Below are 15,216 nucleotides of genomic sequence, written 5' to 3'. Positions count from 1 at the left end.
GTAAAGGTAAAATTTTATGATATTGACTTCTTTGCTTTTCATTACCACCTAAGTATGTATTCCTAAATAAAATTTTGGTTTTGCATATTTTAAACTTCATAGGAGTGATGTTGCACAAAGTGTATTTTGAAAATCTCTCTTTTTTCATTCAACATAACGTTTTTAGGTGGCAGCAGAGTTTTTGTGTAGCTATAGTGTAGTGTTATGTAGCATCCTATTGTGTTAATATACTATCAATTTTCTTATCAATAGATTATGATAATTTTAGTTTTGAGCATTTTAATAAAGCTGCTACAAACATTCTAGTACACATTTCCTACTGAATATGGACATTCCGTTCTGTTCATTATGTTAATATAACAAACAGAATAGTGGGGCTGAGAGTATACAAATATAAATCTTAGTAGTTACCACCAAATATTTTTCCAAAGTGGTTGCATCAATTTAGTTTTACATCAACAGTGTTTCAGAATTCCAGTTTTTCTAACACTTCACCGGGATTTAGTATTGTCAGTCTTTCACATTTTAGTCATTCTGATGGTTATGCAATGATATATCATTGTAGTGTTAATTTGCATTTTCCCAGTTCTTGATGACACTGAATGCCTTTGTATATGCTTAGTGGATTACGAATTTTCTTTTTTATAAATTACCTATCCAGGTCTTTGACCCATCTTTTCCTCTGAGTTTTCTATCTTCTCCCGATTGCTTTTTAAGGATTCCTTATACATGTTGAACATCCGACATTTTTCCGTTATTTGTTGCTCGCTTTTATCCTCTCTTAATGGTACCTGTGATGAACAGAGATACATAATTTTGATAAAGTCCAATTTTTCAAGTTTCTCTTTTATGTAGAATGCTTTTTTAAAATCAGTTTAAGGAATCATTGCCTACACCAAGTTTACAAATATATTTTCTGGCTGTTTTTCTAGAATATTGACTGGTTCAGCTTTTACATTAAGATATAAAATCCATTTCAATATAACTTTTGTGTGTGTATAGGTAGAGACAATATTAATTTTGCTATACAAATATCCAACTTCTCCAGCCTAATTTATCAACTAGACTATCCTTTCCCTGAATGAATTGCAATCTTTCTTTTATTATAACTCAACCAATCATGTATTGGCCAAAATGCCTATCCTTGCGCTGTGGCCACATTGTCCTAATTGTTTTGCTTTATCATATGTCTTGTTATCTGGCAGTCACAGTTTTCCCTCTTTAATCTCTTTCTCAAGAGAGCCTTGTCTATTCTAATTTCTTTGCAATGATGTAAATTCTAGAATTAGCTTATCAAGTTACATAATCACACACTTAGATGCCCGTGCAAAGCTATTAAGAGTGTGATGCAGTTGAATTTTTTGATCAGTTTGAAGAAAATTGTCATCTTTTTTCAGCCCATGAACATAATCTATCTTTGCATTCATTTAAGTGATCTTCAATTTTCTTTAATAATTATCTTATTTTATTTTATTTTATTTTGAGACAGGATCTTGCCCTGTCACCCAGGCTGGAGTGTACGAAGACAGCTCACTGCAGCCTCAAACTCCTGGGCTTAAGTGATCTTCCCACCTCAGCCTGGCAAGTAGCTAGGACTATAGCCATACACCAGCACACCTGGCTGGTTTTTTATTTTTGTAGAGAGTTGGTCTCACTGTGTCGCTCAGGCTAATCTCAACCTCCTGGGTTCAAAAAAGTGATCCTCCCAACTCAGCCTACCAAAGTGCTGGGATTACAGGTGTGATCCATGCACCTGGCCTGTTTTAGTTTTCACTGTAGAGGTCTTACACGTTTTTATTTGATTCGTTCTGATGCTTTTGATATTTTTCATGCTATTATAAATAGCATCTATGTTTAAATTCTTATTTTTAAACATTTGTTGTTAATGTAGAGAGATGCAACTGATTTCTGTACATTGGTGTTATATCCAGCATTCTTGTTATATTCTCTTATTAAACCCAATATTTTTCTGAGTTTTATACTGGAATTATATATAATCATGTTGTCTTCAAATAATGATGGCTTATATTTTTCCATCGCAATCCTTATGCTTTCTATTTCTTTTTCCTACTTTCCTGCACAGGTTCGGACCTCTAGTACAATAATGAATAGAAATACAGGCAAAATAAAAGCTTTCAACGTTGTGCCATTAAATATGATGCTTATTGTTGGTCTTGGTACATGTAATTCAACAGCTTAAGGAAGATTCATCTTCTTAGTTTGTGAAGATATTTTCTTTATTATGAATAGATATAATATTGTACCAAATTGTTTTTCTGTGTCTATTATATTGATCACATTATTTTCCTATTTAATCTGTTTTATGTTGAATTACATTGATTGATTTTCAAATATTGACCCAATTTTGGATTCCTAGAATAAATTCAACTTTATCATGAAAATGTTAACATTTTAACATAGACTGAGAAGCTGTATAGTGTGCAGGGTAAGGAACTGGACTTAGGAGTAGACTTTCTCTGTTCTAATTTCACTTTGCCACTTTTGGCTACTCAACTTTGCTGTGCCTTAGTTTTATCATATGTAAAATGCAGGTTAAAATCTTACTATTTTTATAAGCTTTATTGCTTATCTGATAGAGTTTTAAGGAAGATTAAATGGGATAATATATAAAACACTTAGAACAGTGCCTAGAACATAGTTGCTGTTATTATATAGCAAAATTCTAAATACAAACTTTTATTTGAAATAATAACTAGAAAAGGAGGGTAAGTTCTCTTTTATCTAATTAAAGGACTTCCAGATTTTTTTTTTTTTTTTTTTTGAGGTGGAAGTCTCGCTGTGTCGCCCAGGCTGGAGTGCAGTGGCCATTCTCAGCTCACTGCAAGCTCCGCCTCCCGGGTTTATGCCAATTTTTCTCCTGCCTCAGCCTCCGGACAGTAGCTGGGCCTACAGGCGGCCCGCACCTCGCCCGGCTAGTTTTTTGTATTTTTTTTAGTAGAGACGGGGTTTCACAGGTGTTAGCCAGGATGGTCTCGAATCTCTGACTGACCGACCTCGTGATACCCCCGTCTCGGCCTTCCCAAAGTGCGGGATTACAGGCTTGAGCCACCGCGCCCGGCCAAGAATTTATATTCTTTTCCAACGTTTGTATTTCCTTTGTTGCCCAGAATAGATATTTGTTATATTGCAATGATTTTATGAAAACAAACAAATGAATTAATAATTTAAATTCTTATACTTAGAATATTGTTTTATTAAATACATATTTATTTCTAATTATTTTTCACTGTAAAATAGAAATATTTTGACCAATACCTTTATTTCCTTATTTATATATTTGACTAGTAACTACTAAGTGCCTCTTGAAAAGCTAGTTAATAAATTAATACTTTTTGCTGCTATGCCAAGCTATTTATTTATTTATTTTAAACATTTATTTTTATTTTTTGAATCTTAGATTATCAAACTGGATTATAACTTGAATGGTGTAATTTTTCCTGACCCTTCAGGAGACTCATATACAATGATAGCAACTTTTTCCATATTGCTTTTGGATGGTTTCATCTACTTGCTATTGGCATTATACTTTGACAAAATTTTACCCTGTAAGTAATAGTGAGTTTTTCTCTGACCTCTATAGTTATTAATTACATTGAATATATTTTTTAAGATTATATAGACTTTTAAAATGAATATTAAATATTTCCCATTTCAAACTAATAATTTCATTATTTCTACTTCATAGTTTTTAATGGTCTAATGAAATTTTTATGTAAAAACAATTCTTCTTATGACTTTACTATAACAATATATTATAATTATATGACAACAATAATTATAATACATCTTATAATCATGTGGTAATTAAATAATGTTAGGTATTCATGGATCCCTGAAAGTGTTTTGAAAGGGTCATATTAGGACTTGTGTCAGAACAAGATAAAATAAATTAGTTCTTATGGTGGTTTGGCTGGTGGGAGGCCATTATACTGTGGAAGTGCTTTCTCATGAATATTTGTTCAGCATCATTCTCAAAATGTTTTATATATTGTTCATATTTGCAGAAATGTATTGATTGCCCTGTTAGATTATCTTGCAAACAACCAAAAATTTCACGTAAGCCCAGAATTTTTTCACACATTCTAGAATCAGAAAGTTTTTTTTCTGGCACAATCTTTTTGTTTATCCTCTTATTTTATACCTTCCTTCCACTATTTACGGTTGTCTTATAGGTTTTCTCTGTATTTACTTGTACATATTCCTGTCTTTCTGTGACTTCTGGTTGATATGTGAAGGCCCTTAATAATAAATTCAACCTCATTTTTTAAACTGGAAAAATATATTTAAAATATCACTATAAATGTATTCTAAACAAATACAGTTTCTCCATGTATTCATGCCTAAGCAGAAATATATAGATTTCAATATTATGTTCAATTATGTTGCTGTGGTCAAATTATTTAAGTTCACAAACATGTCTACAATTATTTTTATGTACTATGCTAAGGCTTTGTGTTTTCCCAAATATTTGGTTTCATTCATTCACCTAAATACCTTTTAGACCACATTAAAAAATTTTTTAATAAATATATTTATTGGGTGATACAAATCTGTTTCTCATGAGTCTATTATCAAGGATAATGCAACCCATTGTTAAGAATGGAAAAAAAGGAGATATAATGGGTTTCCTTGTTGGGAGTCCTTTTCTACAGATGTAGACAACAGAGGCTCTAAGATCTGTACTAATGTCTTAATCAGGGAAAAGCTGGAGTCCAACTCAGCTGGTCATATACCTAATATTTTACTTGAACCTCACTTTCCTATTGACTTTCTTTTTTTTTAGATCACATTTTATTTATACTTTGTTGAAAGCTGTATTATATTGTTTAACTTTTGCAATATGTTATTTCCTTTGAATTCTCATTGTTTACTTCGTTATCAAGTTTTCTTCTTAATAATAAATAGGGTTTTAGAAGAAAAAAGTGTCTCTATGATGCTTAAAACTTCAAGGCATTCTGCATTGTTGTGAGCAAGGCTTCTTTGCTCATTGTTTTACTATTACTGATCCTATTTTGTTGCTTCTTGGTTACTTAGATGGAGATGAGCGCCGTTATTCTCCATTATTTTTCTTAAATTCATCATCTTGTTTCCAACACCAAGGAACTGATAATAAGGTTATTGAGAAAGAAATTGATGCTGAGCATCCCTCTGGTGATTATTTTGAACCAGTAGCTCCTGAATTCCAAGGAAAAGAAGCCATCAGGTAATCACACTTATAATTAATACTAATACATGAGCACAAAGCTAAAGAATTATTAACCAAGAGCATCAGGGTGAGCTTGAGGCAAAATATTGAAGGAGAAGATATTTGTTTTTGTCAATGTTACTTTGAATTGCTCCATTTCCATCACCATCAATTTCTTCTGTTACTTGAAAGGAAAATTCTCCTTGATTATCAGCTCCATATCATATTATCCACCCACACTTCATCTTGTCCCCCTTTCTGCCTCTTTCTCTTGTGCCTACCTCTCTTTTATGCTTGCTCCTTTCATTCTGTGAACCCCTGTCTCCATGATTTCATCTGGCTTTATACGGTAAGTTGGAAGAAGTAAGAAATTCTGAATCAGAAATTCTTAGATCCTAATACTCTCGTCTCTCATTTGATGTGTAATCTCAGAAAAATGAGTAAATTTTATGAGTCTTAGTGTCTTCTATGAAACAAGATTAATATTGACTTTGTAGGGTTGTTATGAGATTTAGCATATAACAGAATTGTATGAGGAACAGTTAGAATATCTGTGTTTAGCCAGGGATTCTAACTCAGCAGTTTTGGGATTGAACCCAAGTATCATGGATTTCAAAATAGCTTTGTAGATTTTTCTACAAAGTTTGGTACAAAGTTAATGAATCAGAGCTTTAAATAGCAATCGTTTATTTATTAACAGATGTTTACTTAGTGCTGACTATGTACCTGACTTGCACATAATTCGCACAAAAAGCTTATGAGGCAGGTATCTTTATTTTCCCCATTTTGAAAATACAAAAAGTGAAGTAATGACAGCTTAAGCCTTTTACCCAATATCACACAACTCACAAGTGGAGAACTGGAATTGTAATCCACATAGTCTGGCTCTACAGTCTATGCTCTTAATATACTATTGAGATGTTAGGAGGCAAAAGAAAATGAATAAATAGAGAACCATAGCTAGGAAGTGAAATCTTTCCAAGACAAAGAGGCCTAACCCATATACCTAGGCTTCCTCCATCTAGTTCTTAACCAGTTTTCTATTTAAGTTTTCTGAGTAGGGCAACAGCCATTCCTCTGCTTTAGCTAGGAGTATACCAGCTTTATAGAAAATATCCATCCAAATGAGAAAGGCCAAGTGAGGAATAATTCCGTAAAACTCAGTTCCAGTGTCATCAATCCTTCTTTACCAGTTGAGGGCACAAAATCGTATTGTATTATATTATTATTCAAATTATAGTAATTCTCAGATCCAATCTTCTAACAAAATCTTTTACTTACAAAGACCTCAAAATTTTCTTTGTTCTTCTACTGCTGCCTAGTGGCCTAAGAAAGAAAGTAAAATGTCCTCCACCCCCACCTTCTCCTGACTTCTCCCCTCTTCTCCCACACCCCCACTGTGCCTCCAAACCTAGCCAATGTATACAATGTTGACTAGGCATACCTGTTACTTGGTCTGGATTCTTAGCTCAGGTGGAGACCCGAGGCTACTGACAAACCAGGGAAAGAAAGTCATGTGATGCAAGTACTATTCACTAAAGCTTTTGGCTCCATTGTGGGGTACCTCACCCCAGATCCACACCAAAGCAAGAAAGTAGGCTTAGGCAGTCAATGTTGTAGCTCTTTAATGAGAAGGTGGTATACACTCACTGACTGTTAAAGCAGGTCTGGGGCTGCAAGGCAGTCTAAAACTGCCTTTCAACTATCCAACAGTAGATGCAGTTTCCAGTCCACAAGTTTTATCTCTTCTTTCTTCACAGTGATCATTTCTTAGTAGCATCATGACTCTTCCCCACCTCTAGACAATGTCAAATCTTTTCCAATCAGTTCCAACATGTGAATTCTATTTTGTATGAATATAAAAGGCACTAAGGCATTGATTTTTTTCTTCCTATGTGGTCTGCTTTATATAAAAGTGAATTCTTCTCCTTTATATACAAACGCTTTATATACAAAGGAACTTTTCCCCTAAGATACATAGAGCGTACAGGATATGTAACCTTTAAGCTCTATGTATCAGGGATATGGATGAAAGCTTGTAGAATTCTAACCAGAATCATGATTCTGGATTTGTAAAAATATACAGTTTTTGTTCACAACTGGTTCTTCCTTATTCATAACCCCCAAGTCACATTTTCTCTGGGGGCAACTGTGTGCACATATGTGCATTCCTATAACTATAGACCACTCAGGCAATATTCCCAGAACACAGGTAGGATGTCTGCCTGCCCCAAATGTAAATGTCTGATTTCATGTCTAAAATCTGGAAACACCAGGTCCTTCTAAATGGAATTTTCTTTATTAAAACAAAACATTAAAGTTTTACTTCAACAGGGATTCCATTCTACAAAGAAATGCTGAAATAAAACACCTGGTGAGACTCATCACCTTTTAACTTTGCTTAATTCATTCATTCAACAAACATACTGCTGCTGGGTTCTTTACTAATCTTTAGGGCTGCAAAGATGAACAATAAACTGTCTTTCAAGGAGCACACAGCCTAGGGAAGAAGATAAATAGGTACATGAAATTCAATGTGATAAATGTAGGGATAGAGATATTAACTACTGTTATTTAGTCAGTAGAAGTGTTAACTGCCCAAGTTTAGGGAAATCGAAGAAGAGAACATCTATTTTTCTTTTAAATAGTTAAAAATTACTGAATAAATTTAGGCTTTTAAAGCTGACATATTCACCATCCAGGTTGAATAGATACAAACATTATTGTCATATTAAACAGATATAAACATTATTGTCATATTTGCTTTGTATTTTTGATGGATATATTATATGTTTATTTAAAGTCCCTTTTGATCTCTTTAAAATATTTTCTCCCTCCTTCATTGGGATTGACCTTTATAATGGATTTGGTGTTCCCACTTTCCATTCATATATTTACGTATTGTACCATACACTTATAGCCCTAAACAATATGTGATATGGATATATGTGATATAACTCTGTGTGTTTTTATCTCCTATAATCTATAAATAGTATCAGACTGTACTTAAGTTTCTACATATTGCTTCTACACTCAGCATTTTGCTTTTTGGGATCTATTCATAGTGATAACTATGGGCTAATGCATTGATTTTAATTTTATATAAAATATTCTAAGATATGAGTCTACCATTTTTATTTATCTTTTCTTACATTAAAGAATATTCTGGTTGTTTCTAATTTTTTGCTCTGACAAATGATGTTGCAATGAACATTCTTTTAAGAATAAGACAGATAAAAAGGATAAAAAGGTTCATTTGTGCGTATGTACATATGTGTGTGTGAGTGCATGTGCATATGTACATGTGTATGACACACCCAGCAGAAAAGACAAAAAGCACTAAACTTTGTGCAGGATATAAATGGTGGTTTGGTGATCCTGACACATAAAACATAAGGCTGAGGATGCCGAAAGCTGTCACTGTACAGACCATGAGTGGCTGCTTCATGTGGTACAAAGTAGCCTTGACTTTCCCTTTGAGGCTGATGAGGAACATTGAGGAGTAAATAAAATGGATTTTAAAATATCAATTTTTAAAATGGACCCAAGACTTGAACTATTTTAGAGTTAAATTTTACAAAAATGATACCAGGTTGGATAAGTGATGAATCTGAGTGAGAATCAAGAAGAGAGTAGTTGAATGTCCATGCTGCCAAGTAAGATCCAGCGTGATGGGGGAGTGGGTTTAGGTGACAATGCAATGAAGTCTGTTCTGGATATGCAGTTTTAGAGCAGTTAAATTCTCAAACCTGGCTTCACATTAGACTCATTTGGAAGAACATTTAAAACATCCCAACCCTCAGCCTTTACTGCCATGAAAAACTCATCACCCCAGATCAATTAATGTGAATCTTTTTTCTGTGAACTCTGCAGAGAAGTAATTAATGTGAATATAATATGAATCTCTGAGGGTTGTTTGCAGGCATCAGTTCCCTTTGGAATTCTAATGTGTATTCACAATTGACAACCACTGATTAAGAGCAGTGTGTGTGTGTGTGTATGTGTGTGTGTGTGTGTGTGTATGTATGTGTGTGTGAGAGAGAGCGAGACAGAGAGAGACTATCTATCCAGCAAACTATTAGATGTGTGAGTCTAAAGATCAATGAAAAGGGTAGAGTCAATATTAAGTTGATGCTAAAACAAAAAACCCAATAAGAAAACTTCTAGAGAGAGTCTCGAGTGAGAAGATCCATCATATAAATGGAGAAACCTGTGGAACATCAAGCTGATGTGTCTAATGAAGGAAGAAGACTTTATTAGGAAACAGAAAAGGAACATTTAGAAAAATAAGAAGCAAAGCAATTAAGTCATCACTAACAAAGAGATAGTCATCAACAGTGACTCATAATCCAATACATAAGAATGGAAAAGTATTTGTTGTATTTTATAATTAGGAGGTCACTAATGATTTCATTATGAAGTGGTTCACTGGAGTGGTGAGTTCAGAAATCACAGTGCAATCGAAGAGGAATTAAAGGTCAGGAAGTGAAAATGGCAAGTTTATTTTGAGAATTTTGTACAATACAGGGAGGAGAGAAATCAAATTGTGTCCAAAGTAGAGCCGAGTTCCAAGAGGAGCTATTAGGGAGGACTGTAAAAGATGCAGGTGCCAGAGTGTCTGACTAATAAACTAATAAGCAAGACATGGAGAGGATGCAGGATGCCAGTTCAAGGCCCCAGGTAAATGAGCTGGAACAGGGGAAAGAACCAACTATTCTAAAACTCGAGGAAGAAAGTGAGGATAATTACACAGCATTCTACTTTTCTAGACAAAATACTAGTAGTTTAATTGTAACTTGAGAGAGACTCCTTTATTTTCTACCTCAGGGGAAATGATTAATCAAAAATAGGTATTTTACTTTCTGAATAGACTATGCCATCCCTTATTTCACATAAAGTGGTTGGCTGCAGCTGTCACTATGACTAGGGCTCTTAATGGCTTGTGCTATTTTCACTTCTGTGTTGGCTAAGTAAGCACCCTTTTTGTTATTTCAGAATCAGAAATGTTAAGAAGGAATATAAAGGAAAGTCTGGAAAAGTGGAAGCATTGAAAGGTAAAGAAAAACATTGAAACATTTCATTCTTTCACTTATTTCTTTAATATAAAAAAGGGAAACAATTCAATGTGAAAAAATTTGAAGCATATAGATAAGCAAAAGAAAAAAGAATGCAAATAACCCAACGCTATCACTTGGACATTAATCATGATTAAGAATACGCTGTAAAATTCTTCCAGATATTGCATGGATCTATTAATTTATAAAAATGGTATCATACAATGAAAGATGCAATTTATCTTTGCTTTTAAAGATTAATCTGCTATGAACAATATTTTATATATTGTCACTGTGAGGAAACAACATCTAGACTGAAATCTGATAAAGGTTTTATACTAGCTGGTGAATTTACATAGTTTATATGTACTGGTGAGGTTAACTAAAGCAAGATGAGTAAAACCATTGACTATGAATTAAATTTCACAAGCCAATATCCTATTACAAGCATAATTTATCATTTGAAATGAAAAAACACATTTTGATACAAAATATTCTAACATACAGTTTTCTATAACAGACATTTAAGCAAACATCAAAGTGAGTAGCTACATTTCATGGAGGACAATTTGCTTTTATTAAAATAATTTTAGGAGGAATAAAATGATTTTATAAAAGAAGCCTTAAAAGCTGAAAAAGAAGAGCCATGAACCTTCCAGAAGTGGAGAGTTCTCCAACCATTGTGTTTATATTGCATGTATTTTGTAATAAATGCAGCATCCTTTAATTCAGTCTTATTCATTACTTTTAGATTAGGTCTTTGAGAATTTAATGTATTTGTATGAGCGATTTTATTCTCTCTCTAGGTTTCTCTCATCAAATACCATTCAGATCTGTGATTTCTTTCTTAATTTTAGCTCAGGATATATTGAAATAACTTTAAATCAATTATTGAAAGTTTTGGAACACATTTTGAACTACCTTTGCACTCCATCAAGTCATGAACTTCTTTTGTCTAAACAAAAAACTTCTTTAAGCATTTTGTTCATTTTAAAAATAGCACCTTAAAAAATTAAAAGCATTGGACGTCAATACATTAAAAATGTGAATATGAATTCGAACCAAGTGAAGCTGCTCTTTGGGAAATCAGGGGAGTGGTTGCATTCCCTTAGCCTCCCCTTCCTTCCTCATGGAGTTAGTTTCTGGAGCACATCTGCAGCACCTTTGGGACACACTTTTGAAATCTTTTATCTATGGCCTATTTTTCAGAAGCCAAATAGCATTCCATTATATGGATATCAGGATTAACTTATTAACACACCAGTGTATGAGATCCAGTTTGTTTCCAATTTTTAGTGTAATAAAAAATACTAGAATGAACAGCCTTGTTCAATCTTTGTAAATGTCATAAATTGTTTCTTGAATAGAAATTTCTAGAAGCAGAATTATTCAAAGGAAGCATACTTTCAAGATTCTTGATTCATATTTCAAATTATTTCCCGCTAAAATTATAAAAAGTCATACTCCCAGAAGCAATACATAATGAATAGTAATGACAATGACAGCAATAGCAATAAACACTTAGATTTTATTGAGGACTTGGTGTGTGCTGGAAACTATGCTAAGTAATTTACATGTACCATTTTACATTTAGGCCTGTGAAAGACATATTAATATATCTCTCACATTGCAGATGAGGAAACTGAGGCTTCTATTTTATTTTTCCAGTTCTATGTGTCAGTCCCAACAGCCAGTATCACTTCCCTCTTACCCTGGAAAACACTGTATACTTTCCATTTAAAAATTACAGGCCAGGCATGGTGGCTCATACCTGTAAATCCCAAAGTGGGTGGATTGCTTGAACTCAGGAGTTTGAATTCAGCCTGGGCAACATGGTGAAACCCTGTCTCTACTAAAAATACAAAAATTAGCCAAGTGTGGTGGCATGGGCCGATAGTCTCAGCTACAGGGGGCTGACATGGGAGAATTGCCTAAGCGTGGGAGATTGAGGCTGCAGTGAGCTGTGATTGCTCCACTTGCTCCACTGCACTCCAGTCTAGGTGGCAGAATGTGATCCTCTCGCAAAAAAAAAAAAAAAAAAAAAAAAAAATTTACAAACATACAATTTGTTAATTTATTTGTTTAGTTGTCCCAAAATTATTTATTAAATAAACTATCTTTTTAATAAGTTTGAAAGGTCATTTTATTAATCTCATTTTTATATTTACGTTGGTCCACATTAGACTTCTATTCTGTTCCATTGGTCACTATATCCTGCACCAGTAACATATTATTTTAATTATTACAGTTTTGTCACATATTATTTTGACAATTAGGAAAATATTGAACGTTGTGTATTTTAAAGTATCGAAATGCTGAGAAATACACCACTAAACTAAATAACCTTGTTCTATATTGGGACCAGACCGGTCTAATGCCTTTCGGTTTATACTGTTAATAATTTAACAATTTGTTCTAATAATTTGTTCTAAAAATAGGCTTGCTCTTTGACATATATGAAGGTCAAATCACGGCAATTCTGGGTCACAGTGGAGCTGGCAAATCTTCACTGCTAAATATTCTTAATGGATTGTCTGTTCCAACAGAAGGTGAGCAAGAAGAAATTTCTCAAAGGCAAGATGTCTTATAATAAAATGAGGTCAAGCATATGCCTTTCATTTAAATGTTAAATTTGATGACTTAAGAGAAATAATGTTTATCTAAAGTTGTTTCCAAGAGCTACATAATTTTGAATATGCTTCATATTTCTGCAATATTTATAAAATTATTTTATTTATTCCATTGTATGATATTTCAGGGTAAATGTGCTGTTCTATAAGCATATGTTTGTGTCAAGAATAATTAGTAGTTCTTCACAAATTGTGTTCACAAATGTGCAGTTCTATAAGCATATATTTATGTCAAGAATAATTAGTAGTTGTTCACAAATCATTTTAGACATTTGTGAATATATGCCAATATTTTCTTAAATGAAATCTATGAATGTTAATAAAATGTATTATCTTGCCAATTTTATTTTTAACTTCTATTCTTAGGATCAGTTACCATCTATAATAAAATCTCTCTGAAATGCAAGACTTGGAGGAAATCAGAAAGATAACTGGTGTCTGTCCTCAATTCAATGTTCAATTTGACATACTCACCGTGAAGGAAAACCTCAGCCTGTTTGCTAAAATAAAAGGGATTCATCCACAGGAAGTGGAACAAGAGGTAGGAGGGCATGCTTGGATTAACTGACCTGCCACCCACTTACCAAATTAAATCATGACCACAGAATTCTCTTCAATGATTTATATGCCTTGTTATGAATAAAATTTAGGCAAAGAGGTCCCATAACAAATATCGACTGCTTTAATGAGCGGTTAAAATTGCATAATATGAATCATTTTGGATTTTAAAAGTTGTGTATTTTCTCATATAGGTACAACGAATATTACTGGAATTGGACATGCAAAACATTCAAGATAATCTTGCCAAACATTTAAGTGAAGGACAGAAAAGAAAGCTGACTTTTGGGATTGCCATTTTAGGAGATCCTAAAGTAAGTGAGATTATGCATGGGGAAGGAAGCAGGTTGAATGTCTGTAAAATGTCAAGTTCTTTTACCACTAAAGGTGATAGAGCTTTCATTGTAATGTATCAAGAGAGAGCCTGCTATGTTTAACTATAAATAGATATATGTTGGAGAAAAATGACTGGATGGTTATTATTTTATGGTATTTATTGTTTTTCATGCTATCATCTGGATTCAGTTAATATGAGAGACATATTTTATGTATCTTCATTCTCTGTAGATTTTGCTCTTAGATGAACCAACTACTGGATTGGATCCTTTTTCCAGAGATCAAGTGTGGAGCCTCCTGAGAGAGCGTAGAGCAGATCATGTGATCCTTTTCAGTACCCAGTCCATGGATGAGGCTGACATCCTGGCTGGTAATTGTTGGTTTTATCTCAGTATTACCATGATGCAATTGGGGACTTTAGAAGTGAAGTCTATTCTCAGGGTAAGAGCCCTGCTCTCATGATGGCACTGTTCTTATATTCTATAGCAGTCAGGAGGATGACAGGAATCTAGTTCCACTGTGGAATTCCTTTCTGGTTGTACATTTGCTAGGTAGTGACAACTAATGAAAAATTCTGATTGCCCGTTTTTTTTTTAGATCAGCTATCAGTTAATTTAAACATTCAAATCTTCTTTTATATATATTTAGTTGAAAAATAGCCACTCATTGTTTAGCATCAGAGTATAGAGTATACCATGTAATTTATGTGGTTTTTTTTTTCAGAAAGTATTGGAAGGTGCAGATAGACTGGTATTCATGAGCTTATTTTATTTTTAATTTAATTTATTTGTATAAATTTAATGAGTACAAATACAGTTTTTTTACATGGATATATTATGTAGTGGTGAAGTCTGGGCTTTTGGTGTATTCATCACCAAATAATGTACATTGTACCCATTAAATAATTTCTCATTCCCCATCCCCCTCTGACTCTTCCATACTTCCAAGTCATCAGTGTCTATTATTCCATACTGTATGTCCATGTATACCCATTATTTAGCTCCCACTTATAAATGAGAACATGCAGTATTTGACTTTCTGTTTCTCTGTTTCACTTATGATAATAGACTCCAGTTCCATCCATGTTGCTGCAGAAGACATGGTTTCATTCTTTTTTATGGTTGAATAATATCATGAGTTCATTTTAAATGCATCAATTTTAATGTATATTTCAAATGTTAAAATGCACACTAGATCTAGTTATACCCTGTTGAATACTTCTTCTTTGTACTTCTGAGCCTTGGCTCCTCATCTTTCTTTACTAGAGAAAGAAGAAATGAATGGCCCCCAATGTCTTTTCTCACTTGATTTCTTTCATTCAGATAGAAAAGTGATCATGTCCAATGGGAGACTGAAGTGTGCAGGTTCTTCTATCTTTTTGAAAAGAAGGTGGGGTCTTGGATATCACCTAAGGTAAAGGCTTTGGGAATAG

General features: G+C 33.5%; 1 protein-coding gene across 1 annotated transcript in view; it reads left to right on the top strand.

The window, feature by feature from the left end:
- Positions 1-15,216, top strand: part of ABCA6 (ATP binding cassette subfamily A member 6) — a 63,824-nt gene that overhangs the window by 14,614 nt on the left and 33,994 nt on the right. The window contains 9 exon segments of the mRNA XM_017863698.1: positions 3,419-3,566; positions 5,056-5,224; positions 10,202-10,260; positions 12,699-12,809; positions 13,257-13,274; positions 13,277-13,431; positions 13,643-13,762; positions 14,016-14,154; positions 15,107-15,197. Of these exon segments, the coding sequence (XP_017719187.1) occupies positions 3,419-3,566; positions 5,056-5,224; positions 10,202-10,260; positions 12,699-12,809; positions 13,257-13,274; positions 13,277-13,431; positions 13,643-13,762; positions 14,016-14,154; positions 15,107-15,197 (1,010 nt within the window).

The sequence above is a fragment of the Rhinopithecus bieti genome, unplaced genomic scaffold (genome assembly GCF_001698545.2).
Source record: "Rhinopithecus bieti isolate Rb0 unplaced genomic scaffold, ASM169854v2 scaffold_2349, whole genome shotgun sequence".
NCBI lineage: Eukaryota > Metazoa > Chordata > Mammalia > Primates > Cercopithecidae > Rhinopithecus > Rhinopithecus bieti.
Note: the sequence above shows the minus strand (reverse complement) of the source record. Positions and strands in the feature narration are given on the sequence as shown.